This window comes from Accipiter gentilis, unplaced genomic scaffold, assembly GCF_929443795.1.
Source record: "Accipiter gentilis unplaced genomic scaffold, bAccGen1.1, whole genome shotgun sequence".
Classification (NCBI taxonomy): domain Eukaryota; kingdom Metazoa; phylum Chordata; class Aves; order Accipitriformes; family Accipitridae; genus Astur; species Astur gentilis.
In genome coordinates, this window is record NW_026060824.1 from 2,764,809 (window position 1) to 2,780,054 (window position 15,246).

Consider the following 15,246-nt stretch of genomic DNA (forward strand, 5'->3'; position numbering starts at 1 on the left):
CTGGTCAGGGCCCTGACACTGCCATCTTAGACCCCACCTGCCAGTGCCCTCAATAGGCCAAATTCTCATTCCCTGATGTGCAGGGTCTGCTCTCTTCTGCTCTTCTTCTTCCCATCCCTGGGGATCTGGAAGACCACAATTTCATGGTCACTATGGCCAAGGCTGACTCCAGCCTTCACATCCCTGACCAGCTCTTCCTCTTCTGGGAGCTGCAGGTCCAGGTGAGCATCAGACTGGATGGTCTATTCGGAAGCTGACTCACACAGAAGCTCCCACCTAAATCAGTTGCCTGTCCCATAGAGAGTCTCCACACTTATCTGAGCTGCCCTGACATCACAGAAGGAATCCCCCACTTCTCATCTCCTCTGTCAGTGTCTCCTGAGCATGTTGTGTCTCCATTTACCAAATAACCTATGGGAGCTGTCCTTCCTCACCTCAGCTCTTATTCCACTCATCTCACAGCTCTGCCATGGTATGCAGAGCTCCCCCTGTCCACGCCCAAGGTGGTAGGCATTGATGCTCATTAGGACTGCAGCACCTCAGATGTGGCTTCTAGGCCAAGGGCAGACTTGTAGCAAAGAAACCTTCTACCAAGCGATGGGAGCCCTTGTCTAGAAAGGCTTTGCTTCTCAGCAGAGGCATGCTGGAGTAGATGGCAGGTGGCAACATCATGATGAATGAGGTTCTCACAATGGGAACAAAAGCTGCAGTCCCCAAGGCCAGAGAGAAAGAGGCCTGGGCTGTGCAGCCCTGGCAGGAGAGGGGTTTGCTGTCCCAGGTGACTGCAGCACTGGGGGACTTGTGACAGAAGTGAAGGTCATCTTCAAGAAGGACAAGTCCCTCGGGGAGGACAGCTTGTGATCCAGCTACAATGTGGACATCATGCTGGGGTCGACCACCTAGATAGCAGCTCCACAGAGGAGGACCTTGAGGACCCAGAGGACCCAAGCAGCTGAGCATGAGCGAGCAATGCACCCTCATGGCAAAGGCCAACAGCGTCCTGGGCTGCATTAGGAGAAGCATTGCTGGCAGATGGATGGAAGTGATCCTTCCTCTCTACTCAGCACTGCTGAGGCCACTGCTGGAGTGCTGTGTCAAGTGCTGGGCTGCCCAGTGCATCATACTTGTTGACCTACTCAAGCAAGTCCAGCAAAGGGCCACAGAGCTGGTTTATGGGACTGAAGCATCTTTCCTAGGAGGAAAGGCTGAGAGATGTGGGACTGTTCAGCCTGGAGAAGAAAAGGTTGAGGAGGATCTTATTAATGGGTATAAAATTCCATCTGAACCCAAGAAAAAACTATTTGACTGTGTGGGTGGTTTAACACTGGAACAGGCTGCCCGGAGAGTTTGAGAGTCCCCATCCATGGAGTTATTCCATACTCACCTAAATAAGGTGCTGAGCAATATACTCTAGCTGAGCCTTCCTCAGCTGAGGGGTTGAACCAGATGATCTCCAGAGGTCCCTTCCAATCTCAACATGTCTGTGATTCTCTGAGTATAAGGGAGAAAAGTAAGACAGAAAGGAATGAACACCACATAGCCTTGACTGTAAATATGGTGGTATCCCATGGAGAAGATCCATGCTGGAAAAGGGGACAAGTGTGAGGAAGAAGGAGCAGCAGAGTTGTTCTTTAGTGACTGTTAAACCCCTCTTCACCATCCCCCATGCTCCTTTTGGAGTTGGGATGATGTCGTGGTTTAACCCCAGCCAGCAACTAAGCACCACGCAGACAGTTACTCTCTCCCCTCCTCCCCCCACCCCCGCCAACGGGATGGGGGAGAAAATCAGGAAAAGAAGTAAAACTCATGGGTTGAGATAAGAATGGTTTAATGGAACAGAAAAGAAGAAACCAATAATGATAATGATAACACTAATAAAATGACAACAGTAATAATAAAAGGATTGGAATGTACAAATGATGCACAGTGCAATTGCTCACCACTCACCAATTGACACCCAGTTAGTCCCCGAGAGGCGATTCCCCCCGCCCCCACTCCCCCCAGTTTGTATATTAGATGTGACGTCACATGGTGTGGAATACAACGTTGGCCACTTTGGGTCAGCTGCCCTGGCTGTGTCCTGTGCCAACTTCTTGTGCCCCTCCAGCTTTCTCGCTGGCTGGGCTTGAGAAGCTGAAAAATCCTTGACTTTAGTCTAAACACTACTTGGCAACAACTGAAAACATCAGTGTTATCAACATTCTTCACATACTAAATGCAACACATAACACTATACCGGCTACTAGCATGAAAATTAACTCTATCCTAGCCAAAACCAGGACAACACCACACTGAGGAGAGCAGACACTACACTGGAGGGCAGGGCTGCCATCTCAAAAGGACATAGACAGGCTGGAGGGATGGGCCAAAAGGAACCTCATGATATCCAATAAAGACAAATCCAAAGTCCATACCCCAAGGGGAACTAAGCCCCTGCAATGACAGAGGCCAGGGGCTGCATGCCTGGGTAGCAGCTCTGTGGGAAAGGCTCTAGTGGTCTTTGGGTTTCATTAGGCAAAAGATGACCCATCAGCAAAGGTGGCCAACGGCATCCTGGGTGTATGAGAAGGAGCACAGACAGTGGAAGTGATTATCCCCCTCTGCTCAGCACATTTTAGAACAGATCCAGAATACTTGCCAAGATTTTGACCCCACAATACCCGAGAGACATTGGTAAACTGGAGCCAGTTCAGTGGAATGGCACCATGGTGGTCAGGGCAGGAGCACTTGGAATGTGAAAAGAAGCTAAAAGAGCTGGGCTTGTTTGGCCAGGAGGAAAGAAGACCTTGGGGGAACATGCAGCAGCATTGCACTGTTCCCGGGAAGACTGAGTCAGCCTCATGTCCGTGGTACAAGACACAAGGACAAGAAGCAATGGGCTGAAACAAGAGAAGGTCAGGGTACATACAGGAAGAAACTTTTCCAACATGACAGTAGTCAAGTGCTGGAAGGCATTACCCAGAGGGCGTTTGCCAGCTCTATCCCAGAAAGTGACCAAGCCGTGTTTGGATGAAGCCCTGAGGAATCTGGTCTGACGCTGTCTTGGGCAGGAGGTTGGTCGAGAAACCTCCCAAGGTCGTTTCCAGCCTGAATGATGCTGTCCTTCCTTCCCCTTCATGTCTTCACATGTGAGAAAACTCTCAGGTTCTCCCTGACCACAGAAGTACTTCACATCAGGTGCAGGGCTGCTTCACAGGTGTCCCCAAACAGCCCTGACCACATCCTTTGCTTCCCTTTTCATTTCCCTCTGCCCAAGCTGTTCTCTCCTACCCTCCAAAAGAGTAGCCTGCCATGTTAATCCTTTCCCCATTGGCCCTGCATCTCTTGTTTTGTACGCTCTTATGGTACTTCTGAGATGGTTGCTGTAATGTTTATGACCATGGGTGCCGCTCAGTTAACCACGTCATTCTCTTTCTTTACCCGTAGTGTCCTGCAGTTCCCCATATCGCTATCTTGCCAGAGGCATTGGCCCACAAATCTTAAATGTTGACACATTGGAATTTCTGTCCAGAGGCACTTTCACACCCTTGTGGCTTTGGCCAACAGAGACCTCCTGAAGTTTTTCAAGGGGAAGGGGGCAAGGTCTGCACTGGGAGCGGAATAAACCCCATGATGTTTCAGCCAACCTGACCCTGGAACTGGTGATACCCCACCTTTTGCTGGGAGGCTGGACCAGAATCCCAGCACTCCCTTTCCCAATAAACTTTCCATAAGCCTGTGCCTTGCAGTGTGCCCCAGGAGAAAGAATTCAGCTGGAGGTGGGGGTCTCTACAGCAGAGGGGCATAGGAGAACTCAGGGTGGAATGGTCCTGTACTCAGGAGGTCTCAAGTTCTACCTTGGATTCCAAGCAGGGCCAGCCGGCTCTCAGGTCCAAGCAGATTGCTCCATGAATGTCAGCATCCCTGTACAGAGTCTGCACATGGGCCGGGCATCGCAGCCACCATTACGGAAGTGGAGACAAGTAATTTGACCAGCTCCTTGAACCCAGGAATCGGTATGCCGTGCCTCCTGAGATTCCTGGGAACAGCTATGCTTTCTGTGCAGAGGAGCGTGAGTCCTCTTTTGGTCTCCTGGGCAGTCTCCTGGCAAATGCGGTGCTTCAGGCTGTGAGGAGAATCCAAAGAATCTTTTTGACTAGGTTAGTTTCATTCTACATGTTGAGATGCAGGACAGATGAAAGGAGCTCAGAGCTTCCAGGGTCCCTGCTGCACAATTCGGACTTCAGAGACTGGAAATGTCAGTAACGGGGTAATGTTGGCTTCCTTTGTGCCTTTGCACTAATCTGGGATCTCTCCTTCTGCTGCCTTTGGCTAAAAAAGAAACACCTCCCCTCTTCCATCTCCCCCTCCTCCACAAAACAGGGAGAAAAGATATGAAGCAGGGATGATTTAAAGGGCAATGCTGTCTAAGAAGTGTAACATGTAAATGACAACAAAGAGCTAGCCATGACAGAAAAAACATTGCTTTAAGAACTCATGCCAGAGGCTAACTACCGAGAACTTATGGCTCTTTTGTCATGTCAAGATGAATGTTGGGGGAAATGAAAGTGCTTTAATTAATCATAATGAAGAATAAGAAGGAATTCCCTTACAGTAATGTTCTGTTCTTAGTGATAGTACTACCAATTCCACAACATCCTTGAGAGCTTAATTTTTCTCGTTTCCAAAGCTCAGCCTACTCTGAACATCCAAGGACTCCCTCAAATCTCTGCAGCCCAAATCTCTCCAACCTTCTCTCATCCACACTCTTTTACCCCAGGACACTTCTCACCATCACTTCAATACACTGCCCAGTCTCTATTTTGCAGCTGGGTGAAGTCAGGGTATGCCCTTGCAAAGCCTTCCCTTCAAAAGTCTTTCCTACGTGCTAATCCCACTGGTGTCACCTTATGCTGTGTACCGCTCCTTCCTCCTTCTGCAAAGCTCCATTGGGTGGGCAGTTTTCCTCTTTCTGTCATACCCATTCACCTTCGCAATCTTTTTGTATTGTATGCATATCAAATATTGTCTCAGGAGACGCATTTATCCCCTCCCAGCATCAGCCATTTCCAATTGCAGGCTGAGATATTTCCCCTCTTTATCTATTTAACTGCCTTTAACTCAACCCACCAGTTTTCCTACTTTTCCTCTTCCAATTCTCTCCCCCACCTCACTGCTGGGGACTGAGCGAGTAACTCAGCAGTGCTTAGTTGCTTGTTGGTGTTAAACCATGACAAACAGATACTCCACAGCTCTCTGGGACACTATTCCAGTGCTGGACTGTCCCCCTGGAGATTTTTTATTATTATTCTTTATGTCAAGATAGTCAAGCATTACAAAACTCAGTGCAAGACATCATAGCAGGAGAAGAAGACCTTCATGTCTTTTAACTTTTTTTAGCTGATTGCACGCAGGGACACTGTAGATAGTCCATGGGGTCTAGCAAGTGATTTCTCAAACCTGAAGGTAGTCATCTCTTCATCGGTTGTGTCACCCTCTGGGCTTCGTTGACTACAGACCATGCTTTGACTGTTTCCCTTTAATATTACATAGGTCAGACACAGCTTGAAGTAGCTATTTGCATTGAAATACTTAGGGGCACTGAAGATACTCTAGAGTACTAAGATATCATGGTGGGGCAGGATCTAACAGGAATGCCTCAGGACACCTTTCCCCTTCTTGAGGAGGATTAAAGGCAGGCTGGACATGTAGTTTTCTTTGAGCAAATATGGGATGCCTTTGTTCAGGCAACCACGTACCCCAGTGGAACATCTGGGACTATATTTCACATACTCTGTAGTATCACTTTGTCCGTAAGAGTCTCTTCAAGGCAATCCTCACTTCCTTATTCCTCAGGCTATAGATGAGAGGGTTAAATGTGGGGGTCACAATTGTGTAAAGCAGGGCCAGGTATTTGTCAGCATCTACAGAATCCCTCGACCGTCGCTTTAAATAGGTGACTGTGGCTGAGCCGTAGAAGAGCATCACCACCCCGAGGTGCGAAGAGCAGGTGGAGAAGGTTTTGTGCCTGCCCAGAGCTGAAGGTATTTTCAGAATTGCCCTGATAATTTGAATGTAAGAAATAACTATTAAGGAGAAGGGAAGGATGGCAAATACCAGGATGATGGTGTACAGCATCACTTGGTGCCAGAAAGTGTCAGCACAGGCCAGTTCCAGCAGAGGGGGAACATCACAGAAAAAGTGGTGAAGGTCATGGGACGCACAGAAGGGCAAAGTGAACACCTGGTAGGTCTGTCCGACTTGCACCGGAATGACAGCTATCCATGACCCCACCACCAGTCTGATGCAGAGACCCCTGCTCATGATGAGGGTATAGTGCAGGGGGTCACATATGGCTGTGTAGCGGTCGTAGGCCATGGCAGCCAGGAGAAGGCATTCGATGCTGCCCAACAAAACCAGGAAATACAGCTGGGCAGCACAGCCAAGGAAGGAGATCCGGCCATCTTCCATCAGGAAACCCACCAGCATTTTTGGCAGAGTGACTGACGTGTAGCAGACCTCCAGGAAGGACAAGTTCCTCAGGAAGAAATACATGGGGCTGTGGAGGCTTGAGTCCACCACTGTGATGAGAGCAATCAGGCTGTTCCCTGTGAGGACCACAAGGTAGATGACCAGGAATACTGCGAAGCACAGGCCCTGCAAGCTGGAGTGGCCAGAAAATCCCAGAAGAATGAATCCAGATCCAACAGTGTGATTCTCCAAGCCTTTTCTTTGGGACATTTTCTCTATACAGAGCAATTCAAACAACAGGCTCTTAGAGGATGCTGATGGCCTGTCCACCATCACACATACTGTCAAGCCTAGAGAAAGACTACAAACATCCACATACAGGTGATTGCAGGGTTAGGCGAGCTTGACCAAGATTGGCATGAATGTTTGCAAACCCAACATGGGTTGCTCGCTGCAGGGAGGTTTGTAAAGAGAGGAGAGAACAGAATCCTTGACCCTGAATGACTGGGTTTTGTCATCTGCAGAAAAGAAACTTGACTTTCTTTTTCAGAGAATAGATTACCTGGTGACAGATGAGAAAAAAGGCAGAAAAGGGATAAATACTAGCCACTTCAGCAACAGTCTTGCTTACACTGCTTGTCCGGATCTTGTAAGAGCCGCTTTTACTGTAAGACAATTAAGAAGAAATAGGGTGCAAAGGAGGAAAGGGAGGAAAAGGGGAAGACAGAGCGAGGCAAGACATGACTTGATTCTTAGACGTTAGTGAGAGAGATCAGTCCCAGCTCTCCTCTCACATGTAAGAGCTCACCCCCTGATGCTGTGTCCACACACAAAGATCTGGGAGACTTTCTAAGACCCGAAGCATTAATTTCTACATGGTGAAGGGTGAATCCCATCAGAAGTAAACCAAGCTGCTATCTGCCAGTGAATCCAGTGACGCTGGGGCATGCATGGGACATTTTAACAAGACAGGTAAGCAGCAGTTTACGCATAAATCACAAGCTTTCAGCGCTCTAAGAGACATTTTTATGCAAGCAATCAAATAGTTTCATGCAGTTTTCAGTAATACAGAGAAGAAAGTGATCAAAAGTGGGTGATGGCCTCACGGTACCCCATTTTCCTGAACAGGTCAGGCTTTTATAACTTCTTAATGTGTCCTGAATAATTCTGCATTCTTAAACTTGCTGCTCTGTCACTTGGGTTTCTGAAGAGCTTAAAATCCAGCTGAGGGCCCTTTCACTCTGATCCCAAGCTTGCAATGCTTCCCAGTCCCCTGCAAGCCCTCGTAGGGGCAGAGCAATGCTCTTGCTGCCTGGGGAACTGAGCCTTCCCTTTGCATTTCCCACCTTCCAAGAGCATAAAGACTTCTTGCTGGACACACTTGAAGGATGTGAACTACAAGCAAGCAGGACCGCACTAGCAGGTCGCTTGTTAGGATGAAGTGAATCAAGCCGAAAAATGTTTAAGAATCTTGGTCTGACATGGGGAAGCAATATCTTCTTCCAGGCAGAGGACTGAGGATGCTGGCTGTGTCTCTCCAGCTATCACTAACACCCTTTGAGAAGTCTTCTTAAACCCAGATGCATTAATGGTGAGAACAACAGGTCAGAAAAAAAATGTGATAAAAGCATTCAGATTAGCCAAGTGAAAATTGCAGGGCAGTTTTCTCACAAGAAAAACCGGAATTCACAAAAACACGTGGTCCTAATAGTTTGATTCTTTTTTCCAAGGTTTTCCTGCCTTTTTCCTGTGAGTTTTATCTATCTCCTAAAGGTGCCATTCAACATTTACAAGTTAACATCAGGGTCTGCGTGAGGCAAAAGTCACCACGATTGTTTCCTAATCTACCTACTTATTCATACACATGTACAGAAAAATGAAATACTTTTATTTTCTGAAAAAAACCCTGTGACTTACCCACATTTATTTTAAATTAATGCTTTAACTCAAAGCTACCACTTACATGCAGATTATCCACATACCAGCATTTCCTGCTTGTTTCACAATGTTCTCAAGCATACAGCCTATTCTTTTTAATGCCCAGATGTGCCAGTGCTACCCAAGATCACCGGTAGAGCACAGTTCAGGCTGGCTTTGCTGACGGGAAAATACCAGAGTACTTCCTACGTGGTGACTATCTCACGGGCAGCATTTCTTAAAGCTGAAAGAAGCTCGTTCCAGTGAGCTCAGCCAAGCTGGATAGATGCCTGCAGCTGCTTCTGGTGCTGTCTGTGCTGCCACACCACCTCCGTATTCCAGGGCATGCCAAAAGGGATTTACCGTTGTCAGGAGCTAAGAGGCAGGAACACGGTCGTCAGTCCATGATGCTGCAGGAGGCAGTGCTTACCTTTTTTCACTCCTTCTTTCCCCAGGAAACCACCTGGGTATGGTTCTCCGGACACCTCTCTGTCACTCTCACCTGGTTATAAGACAGTTAGTAAGCAGCCTCAGGAGAGAAGGTGGGGACTCTGGTGATGCCAGTGCTCCTCCCTGGATGCCCACAGCACCATGAATGATTTGAGAAAGACTGTCAGAAGCATGGGTGTTAGCCTGACTAGCAACTTCCAGCATAAGTATAGGTCTTTAAACAGTAGAAAAACTGAGGCATGAGGTTTAGCTGCTCAAAGGACAGGTGCCAAACTTGTGGAAGGAAAACCAAACCAAACAAAAAAGGCAAGCAGAAAATAAGCCTATTCAACCTGTGCTTAACTTCTCTGTGCGGCAATAGAAAAGTCCCCTTGTTACCGAAAAACTCGGAATAAAGAACTTATCAACACCAATTTAGTGCAGATAAGCAGACACTTCTTTATTGACGGCCGGGTGCGCGGGTGAGTCCTCTCACGAACCACGCACACCGAACTCCAAAACCATACACCTTATATTGTACTTATTCATTCATATTCATTATATTTCCAAGAAATCATTAGCCTTCATTAGCATATATTAATGTCCTTTACACATGCGCATGGAAGGTCTCTGGTGGTCTTCTAGAGTCCTCTAGTGGTCTTTCATAGTCTTCCTCACTTGTCCGCTTCTTGACCTTCTCCAGGTGATTCTGCGCAGTTGGATCCTTGGTAAATCACTAACTAACTATTATTGGCAAATTAGTACAGGTCACTTTATTCGACCTTTATCAATTCCATTAATTTGTAATTTTGACATCTTCTCCATTCTTCTAGTTTGTTATTCTATACTCCCTCTGACACACACTACATCACTAGTTTGCTATACTATACTCCTGCTGACAAACACTACATCACCAGTTTGCTATAATCTACTCCTACTGACAAACACTATGTCAAAATCATTCTTAAATCTCAAGCTTGTCAGCTAAGTTCTAAATGTTCCTTCTAAATGATTCTGACCAATTCCTTCGGCCTTGGTATCAGGTTATACAAAGGGTTTCACTGCAGCCGTCGGTTATTAATCAAATGTGCAAAATGCAATAGAGGTATCTTCGCTAAACTGTTTCTTATCCTTTTACGATTTTTATCATACATCAGTTATTCTAACCACTATCAAATCAGTAAAAATTAAAGTTACCAACCAATCAATAACAAATCAATAACTTAATCAATGATCAATCAGTAACACCCTCTGTACCTCCACCTCCCCGGGTCACATGTTATCCTCAAGGTGGAGGTGGCCCTGAGAGCTTGAACTCTGTTCTACGGACCAAAGTGAAGACGGTCATCAAGAACATGGACAAAGGGTAACGAACTAAATTTGAGATGGGCCACGAGAGACATTTTTCTCTGATGCAGCTAAATCTGCTTCTGAAGAGGAGCGCGCTAAGCTCCCTGGGTATTTAGTGCTGAGAGAGAAAAGTGAGATTTCTGATTGCCAGCTAACAGAAACTTCTCCATAAGGAGATTCAAATGGTAATTAGCAGGTCCAGTGAGTCATTTAGCTCCTTTTTTCTGCAGAGGAGGATGACACTGTTGATTAGTTTTAGCCTCCTTTCAGTTCATTCTGTTATTTTGGGTACGTCTCTTGAAAATCAGCCCACGGCCTTTCTTCCACCAAGATTCTGCCCCTCTAATGACGGGAGAAGGGAGTGTTCCTTGGAGATTTCCCCTGTGTGGGGACACTGTGACCACAGACGAACTCCCTAGCTCTCGCTGTGGCTGGTCAGCACAATTTTGTCACACATTTAAGCTGTGACCTAATCTGTAGAGGGGAAACTAGCTGTAGGAAGCTGGCTTCCTAAGGAAGAAACATCCTTTTTTTTCTGGTGTTCATGCTTGCATGTGTACGTAGAGAAGCCATGTGGGCCTTCCAGAGTCAGGGTGCCACTAGCAAGTGCTCCTCCGTTACTGCTCCCTGCAGACACTGTACAGGAGAGCCCTATACAGTTGATTTGTTGGTCTCATAAAACTCAATACTTTGTTGGGCACAAGAAGCCTCTCTCACTTCACGGACAGCTTGAAGCTTCATCACAAGCAGATCCCATCACAGGTGGCCTCACCTAGGCCTTCAAGATTTCTCTGCCTCCTCCTCCATAGCATCAGATACTTTTTTTTTTACTCCCTAGCACTCAGTGCTGGTACCGCATGAGAAGGGAAGGTGCTGGGAGCAGCGGCTGTAGCGGTGGAGCTGTTAGCGAAGGGGCTGAGAGGTTCCTAGCAGCCAAAGTCCACCTCGAAACACAACCTCAAGAGCACTGAGGCTGTTTCCAGCCAGACTGACCTTTTCCTGGTGATGGATCTGTCTGCAGGGATTATACAAAGCCCACGTGCGATCCCAGAATTCTTCGTGGGGCAGAAGGGAATGAAGTCCACGCACACACACCACGGTGCAAATGCGCACAGCCCTACTTGTGCAAGTCCCAACACACTGTCCACACCACACGTGCGTGCACACGTATGGATATCTCACAGTTCTCATTCAAAAGACATTGGTCTATAGCAACCAAAATTAATAATAAGGAAAAAAAGCAGTCCCGTCAAAACTCCTTGCAAGATGACAGCTATGGAGGGCGTCAGCTCTTTTTTTAAAACTAAGATCGCAGAGCAGAGCCTTTTCTGAAGAGCTCGCACCCCACCAGGCAGTCCCTTCTGTCACTGCAGGGGCTTCATCCACCCCAGGGCATGATTTTAGGTTTGGCCTTCTTGGCCCCTTGGGATGGCAGTGCTACCCTCTGATGTAGTATCTGCTCCCCTCAATATTATTGGTGAAAGTCAGTCACTGGTAAGACCTGAGGTCATTGATTCAAAGACGTGCTTGGGCTACTTAAGAAAGACTCTGTCCACTTGTCGTGGTTTAACCCCAGCCAGCAACTAAGCACCACGCAGCCGCTCACTCACTCCCCCTCATCCCATTGGATGAGGGAGAAAATCAGGGAAAAGAAGCAAAAATAATGGGTTGAGATAAGAATGGTTTCATATAACAGAAATGAAGAAACTAATAATGATACCACTAGTAAAATGACAGCAGTAATGATAAAAGGATTGGAATGTACAAATGATGCACCACCCACCGATCGACGCCCACTTAGTCCCAGTGTGGCGATCCTCCCACCCTCAGACCCCCAGTTTATACACTAGATGTGACATCACATACCCTGTTTTCCAGTTTGGGTCGGCTGCCCTGGCTGTGTCCTGTGCCAACTTCTTGTGCCCCTCCAGCTTTCTCGCTGGCTGAGCATCAGAAGCTGAAAAATGCTTGACTTTAGACTAAACATTATTTAGCAACAACTGAAAACATCACCGTTATCCACATTCTTCTCAAACTGAACTCAAATCATAACACTGTACCAGCTACTAGGAAGACAACTTTATCCCACCTGAACCGAGGACAGTCATTAACATGATAGTAATAACAAAATTCGGTGGGATGGGGTTGAGAATCAGAAGGGTATAAATGAGAAAGAAACTCATGGGTTGACATAAAAACAGTTTAAGAATTGAAAAGAATTACTTTTTTTTTAAATTGTAAGGAAAAGAAAGAAAACCAACAGAGAGAGGGAAATAAAACACAAGAAAAACAAGCAATGCAAATTAAAACAATTGCTCACCAGCAACGGACAGATGCTCAGCCAGTCCCTGAGAAGGGTCCCCCTATCACTTTACCCCCCCAAGTTTTATTGCTGAGCACGTCGTCATATGGTATGGAATATCCCTTTGGTTAGTTGGGGTCAGCTGTCCCAACTGCGTCCCCTCCCAACTTTCTTGCTGGTGGGGTGGTGTGAGGAGTAGAAAAGGCCTTGACGCTGTGTAAGCACTGCTTAGCAGCAGCCCTGTGTTATCAACACTATTTTCAGCACAAATCCAAAACATGGCCCCATAGAAACTACTGCAAAGAAATTTAAGTATCGCAGCCAAAACTAGGACAGTAAAGCATTTTGGATTTCATACAATTTGCAAAAGTGCCTGAGCAGTTTAATGTTATGTTGAAGGACGGTACTTACAACGTCATTCGAAGAAGGTGAAGACAAAGAAGATGAAGACGGCAAAAATACTCAAACGCGTTAGACTTTGGCAGCAGAAACATGTCATTTACAGTTTATATGAATGGTTTTCCTTCAATGTATTGTTCTTGTCAAAGATTCACAGATGTTTTGCTATTTTCATATTGGAATTTAGGGATTTTAACATAAAGCCCTCCACTGAAATGTAAAAACAGTGACCAGTGTATCCTGGAAAGAAGTGTAATTGCGTAGACTGGATAGATTTACACTTGCAGTTTACAGTTCTACTTAAAAAGCAGGTGTGTGTTTTTTCACCTGGGCTGTGCAGTGATAAAAAAAACACAAACACAAAAATACACCCCTGGAAAGTCCTCTGAAATTAGAGGTGGGTGAGACATATCACATTTTCTGCTTTCTTCCGCTATCGTGCTTTCTCTTAAACTTGTTTGTGTCACTATCATAAATTCCTTGCTTAGTCTAAAGCCAAGAAAATGTAAGATTTTTTTCTCAGGCTGGTCATGTCGTGTCAGGCAGAGAGATCCATGTGCTCGGTCACAGAGGCGGAAGGACTAAGAGGGGGGTGCGTGGTTCTCCCTTATCAACAGTGCTGTCAGTCAGGTCAGAGAATAATGCTTTGGAGGGGTTTCAGATCAGTGTTAATTACAGAATAATGTGATCATTACTGCAGTTGTCTGAGGGTTTGAGAAGAACAAAGATTTGGGGAGGAGAGGGTAATTTTAATTAGCTGTAAGATTTTTTACCAGGCAGCTTTTGTGGGTCAGTGACGATAATGATGGAGGTGGTAGCTGAGATTCTGTAATGGATACTCTTTTGTAGTGGAATTGAATCCCAAATCCCTGCCTGACAGCCTTAGTCAGACTACTGAAATGGGAGCACAGAGTTTCTTTTCCTAAAACTGAAGGTAGTTGCAGGGAGAGCCTGTTTGGAAGTTTTAGTAGTTTGGGGACAGAGGCCAGCTGGGGCTGGGGCTTTTGGGGGACAGGCTGTTTCTGCCCCGTGTCCTTAGCTTGGCACTCACAGACGGAACAGGCTTTCCAAAATCCTGCTAGAAGGAGGCAGAAGTGGGACTTGTGGCCAAGCTGGGGGACAGGGAGCTCCCCTGGAGCAGCCAACCTCAGGACCTGCGGCAAAAGTGCCTTCAAATCAGCTCTCCCAGCAGGAGACTGCCCAGGAGTCACTTTGATTTTTGCTGTTCTCCTTCAGGAACCATGGTACACACCAAGGACACCCAGAGCTGCGTCCATGCCAGGAGAAGACTTGGAGTGCAGCCGGGGTTGATGGCGACAGTTCCCACCAGCTGTCCCACCACCTCAGGAAGATGCAGGTAAGATGCCACAGAGGGGAGAGCAACCGGTTGTCACGTCTTTTGCAGGAACAGGATTTAACAGCAGAAGGAAGGCAGGGAGAAAGCTTTGGATGTCCAAAAGTGCCTCAGACAGCTGGAGCAGTCGTGCGGAAGCAGAGGAAGAAGACAAGGAGATGCAGGTGACCTGGCTGGGAGAATGCTTTTGAGGCAACATCTGCCACAAAGACGGTCATGGAATGGGTGATGGAGGTGCCTGGGTGAGAGGAGAGCACGGGGAGAGAGGAGGCAGTGGTGGGATGGAGGGGAAAAATCCAGGGTGCTGGCAGTGAGGATGCTTCTGCTGAGCAGACGCCTTCTGTAAAAGCTCTGAGTTCATCTCCTGGTTTTCCCAGGCTGTGCTTTGCTGAGCTTCAAATGAGGCTCCTGTTCTCATCCAGATTTTTGTTCCGAAACCATCCAAATTGCTGAGGACTGGGATTTTTCAACAGCATCATATTTCTCTTTGGGGTTCCTGGGGAGGGATTGCAGGCACGCAAGACCTATTGGGGTTGTTTTGGAAGTGAGGGAGCTGTAAATTCATGGTCTTGAGCCAAACTGGATAGAGCAGAGGTGGACTGTAATTTATCTGACCTCAACTGTGTATCTGTAATGTAGTTGTAATCATCTCTGATAGCATATTTCCACACATTCTGTATGGCATGTCTAAAAATTTCGATGGTTTTTAATATTTTGTACCAGCCGTGGAAATTGGTTTGCTGCTAGGTGACTGTAAAGGTGAGATTTGGTAAATAATTATTAGAAATCTTATACTAACACTGTGATTGAAACAATAGACAAAAGTATAGCCAAGCAATTAACTTGCTGTTAGTTTACAGCCAGGCTAACAACCTCAATGTGCTAAAGGAAGGTATGAAGATTGAGGCAGCTCATGTGAAGAGAAAGCATCGCCACTATTTTTTTGCCTTTCAGAAAAGAAAGAAGGTATAATAAAAATTTGGCTCTTCTGGCAATATTTTTTTTTTGCTTTAAGAATTACTTGAAGACTTCATTATTTTTGTTG

General features: G+C 46.5%; 1 protein-coding gene across 1 annotated transcript; it reads right to left on the reverse strand.

The window, feature by feature from the left end:
• Nucleotides 1-5,781: 5,781 nt before the first annotated feature.
• Nucleotides 5,782-6,720, reverse strand: LOC126036886 (olfactory receptor 10AG1-like). Its single transcript, XM_049797101.1, has one exon. It carries the CDS (start codon nucleotides 6,718-6,720, stop codon nucleotides 5,782-5,784), a length of 939 nt encoding a protein of 312 aa, XP_049653058.1.
• Between the last annotated feature and the right edge of the window lie 8,526 nt (nucleotides 6,721-15,246).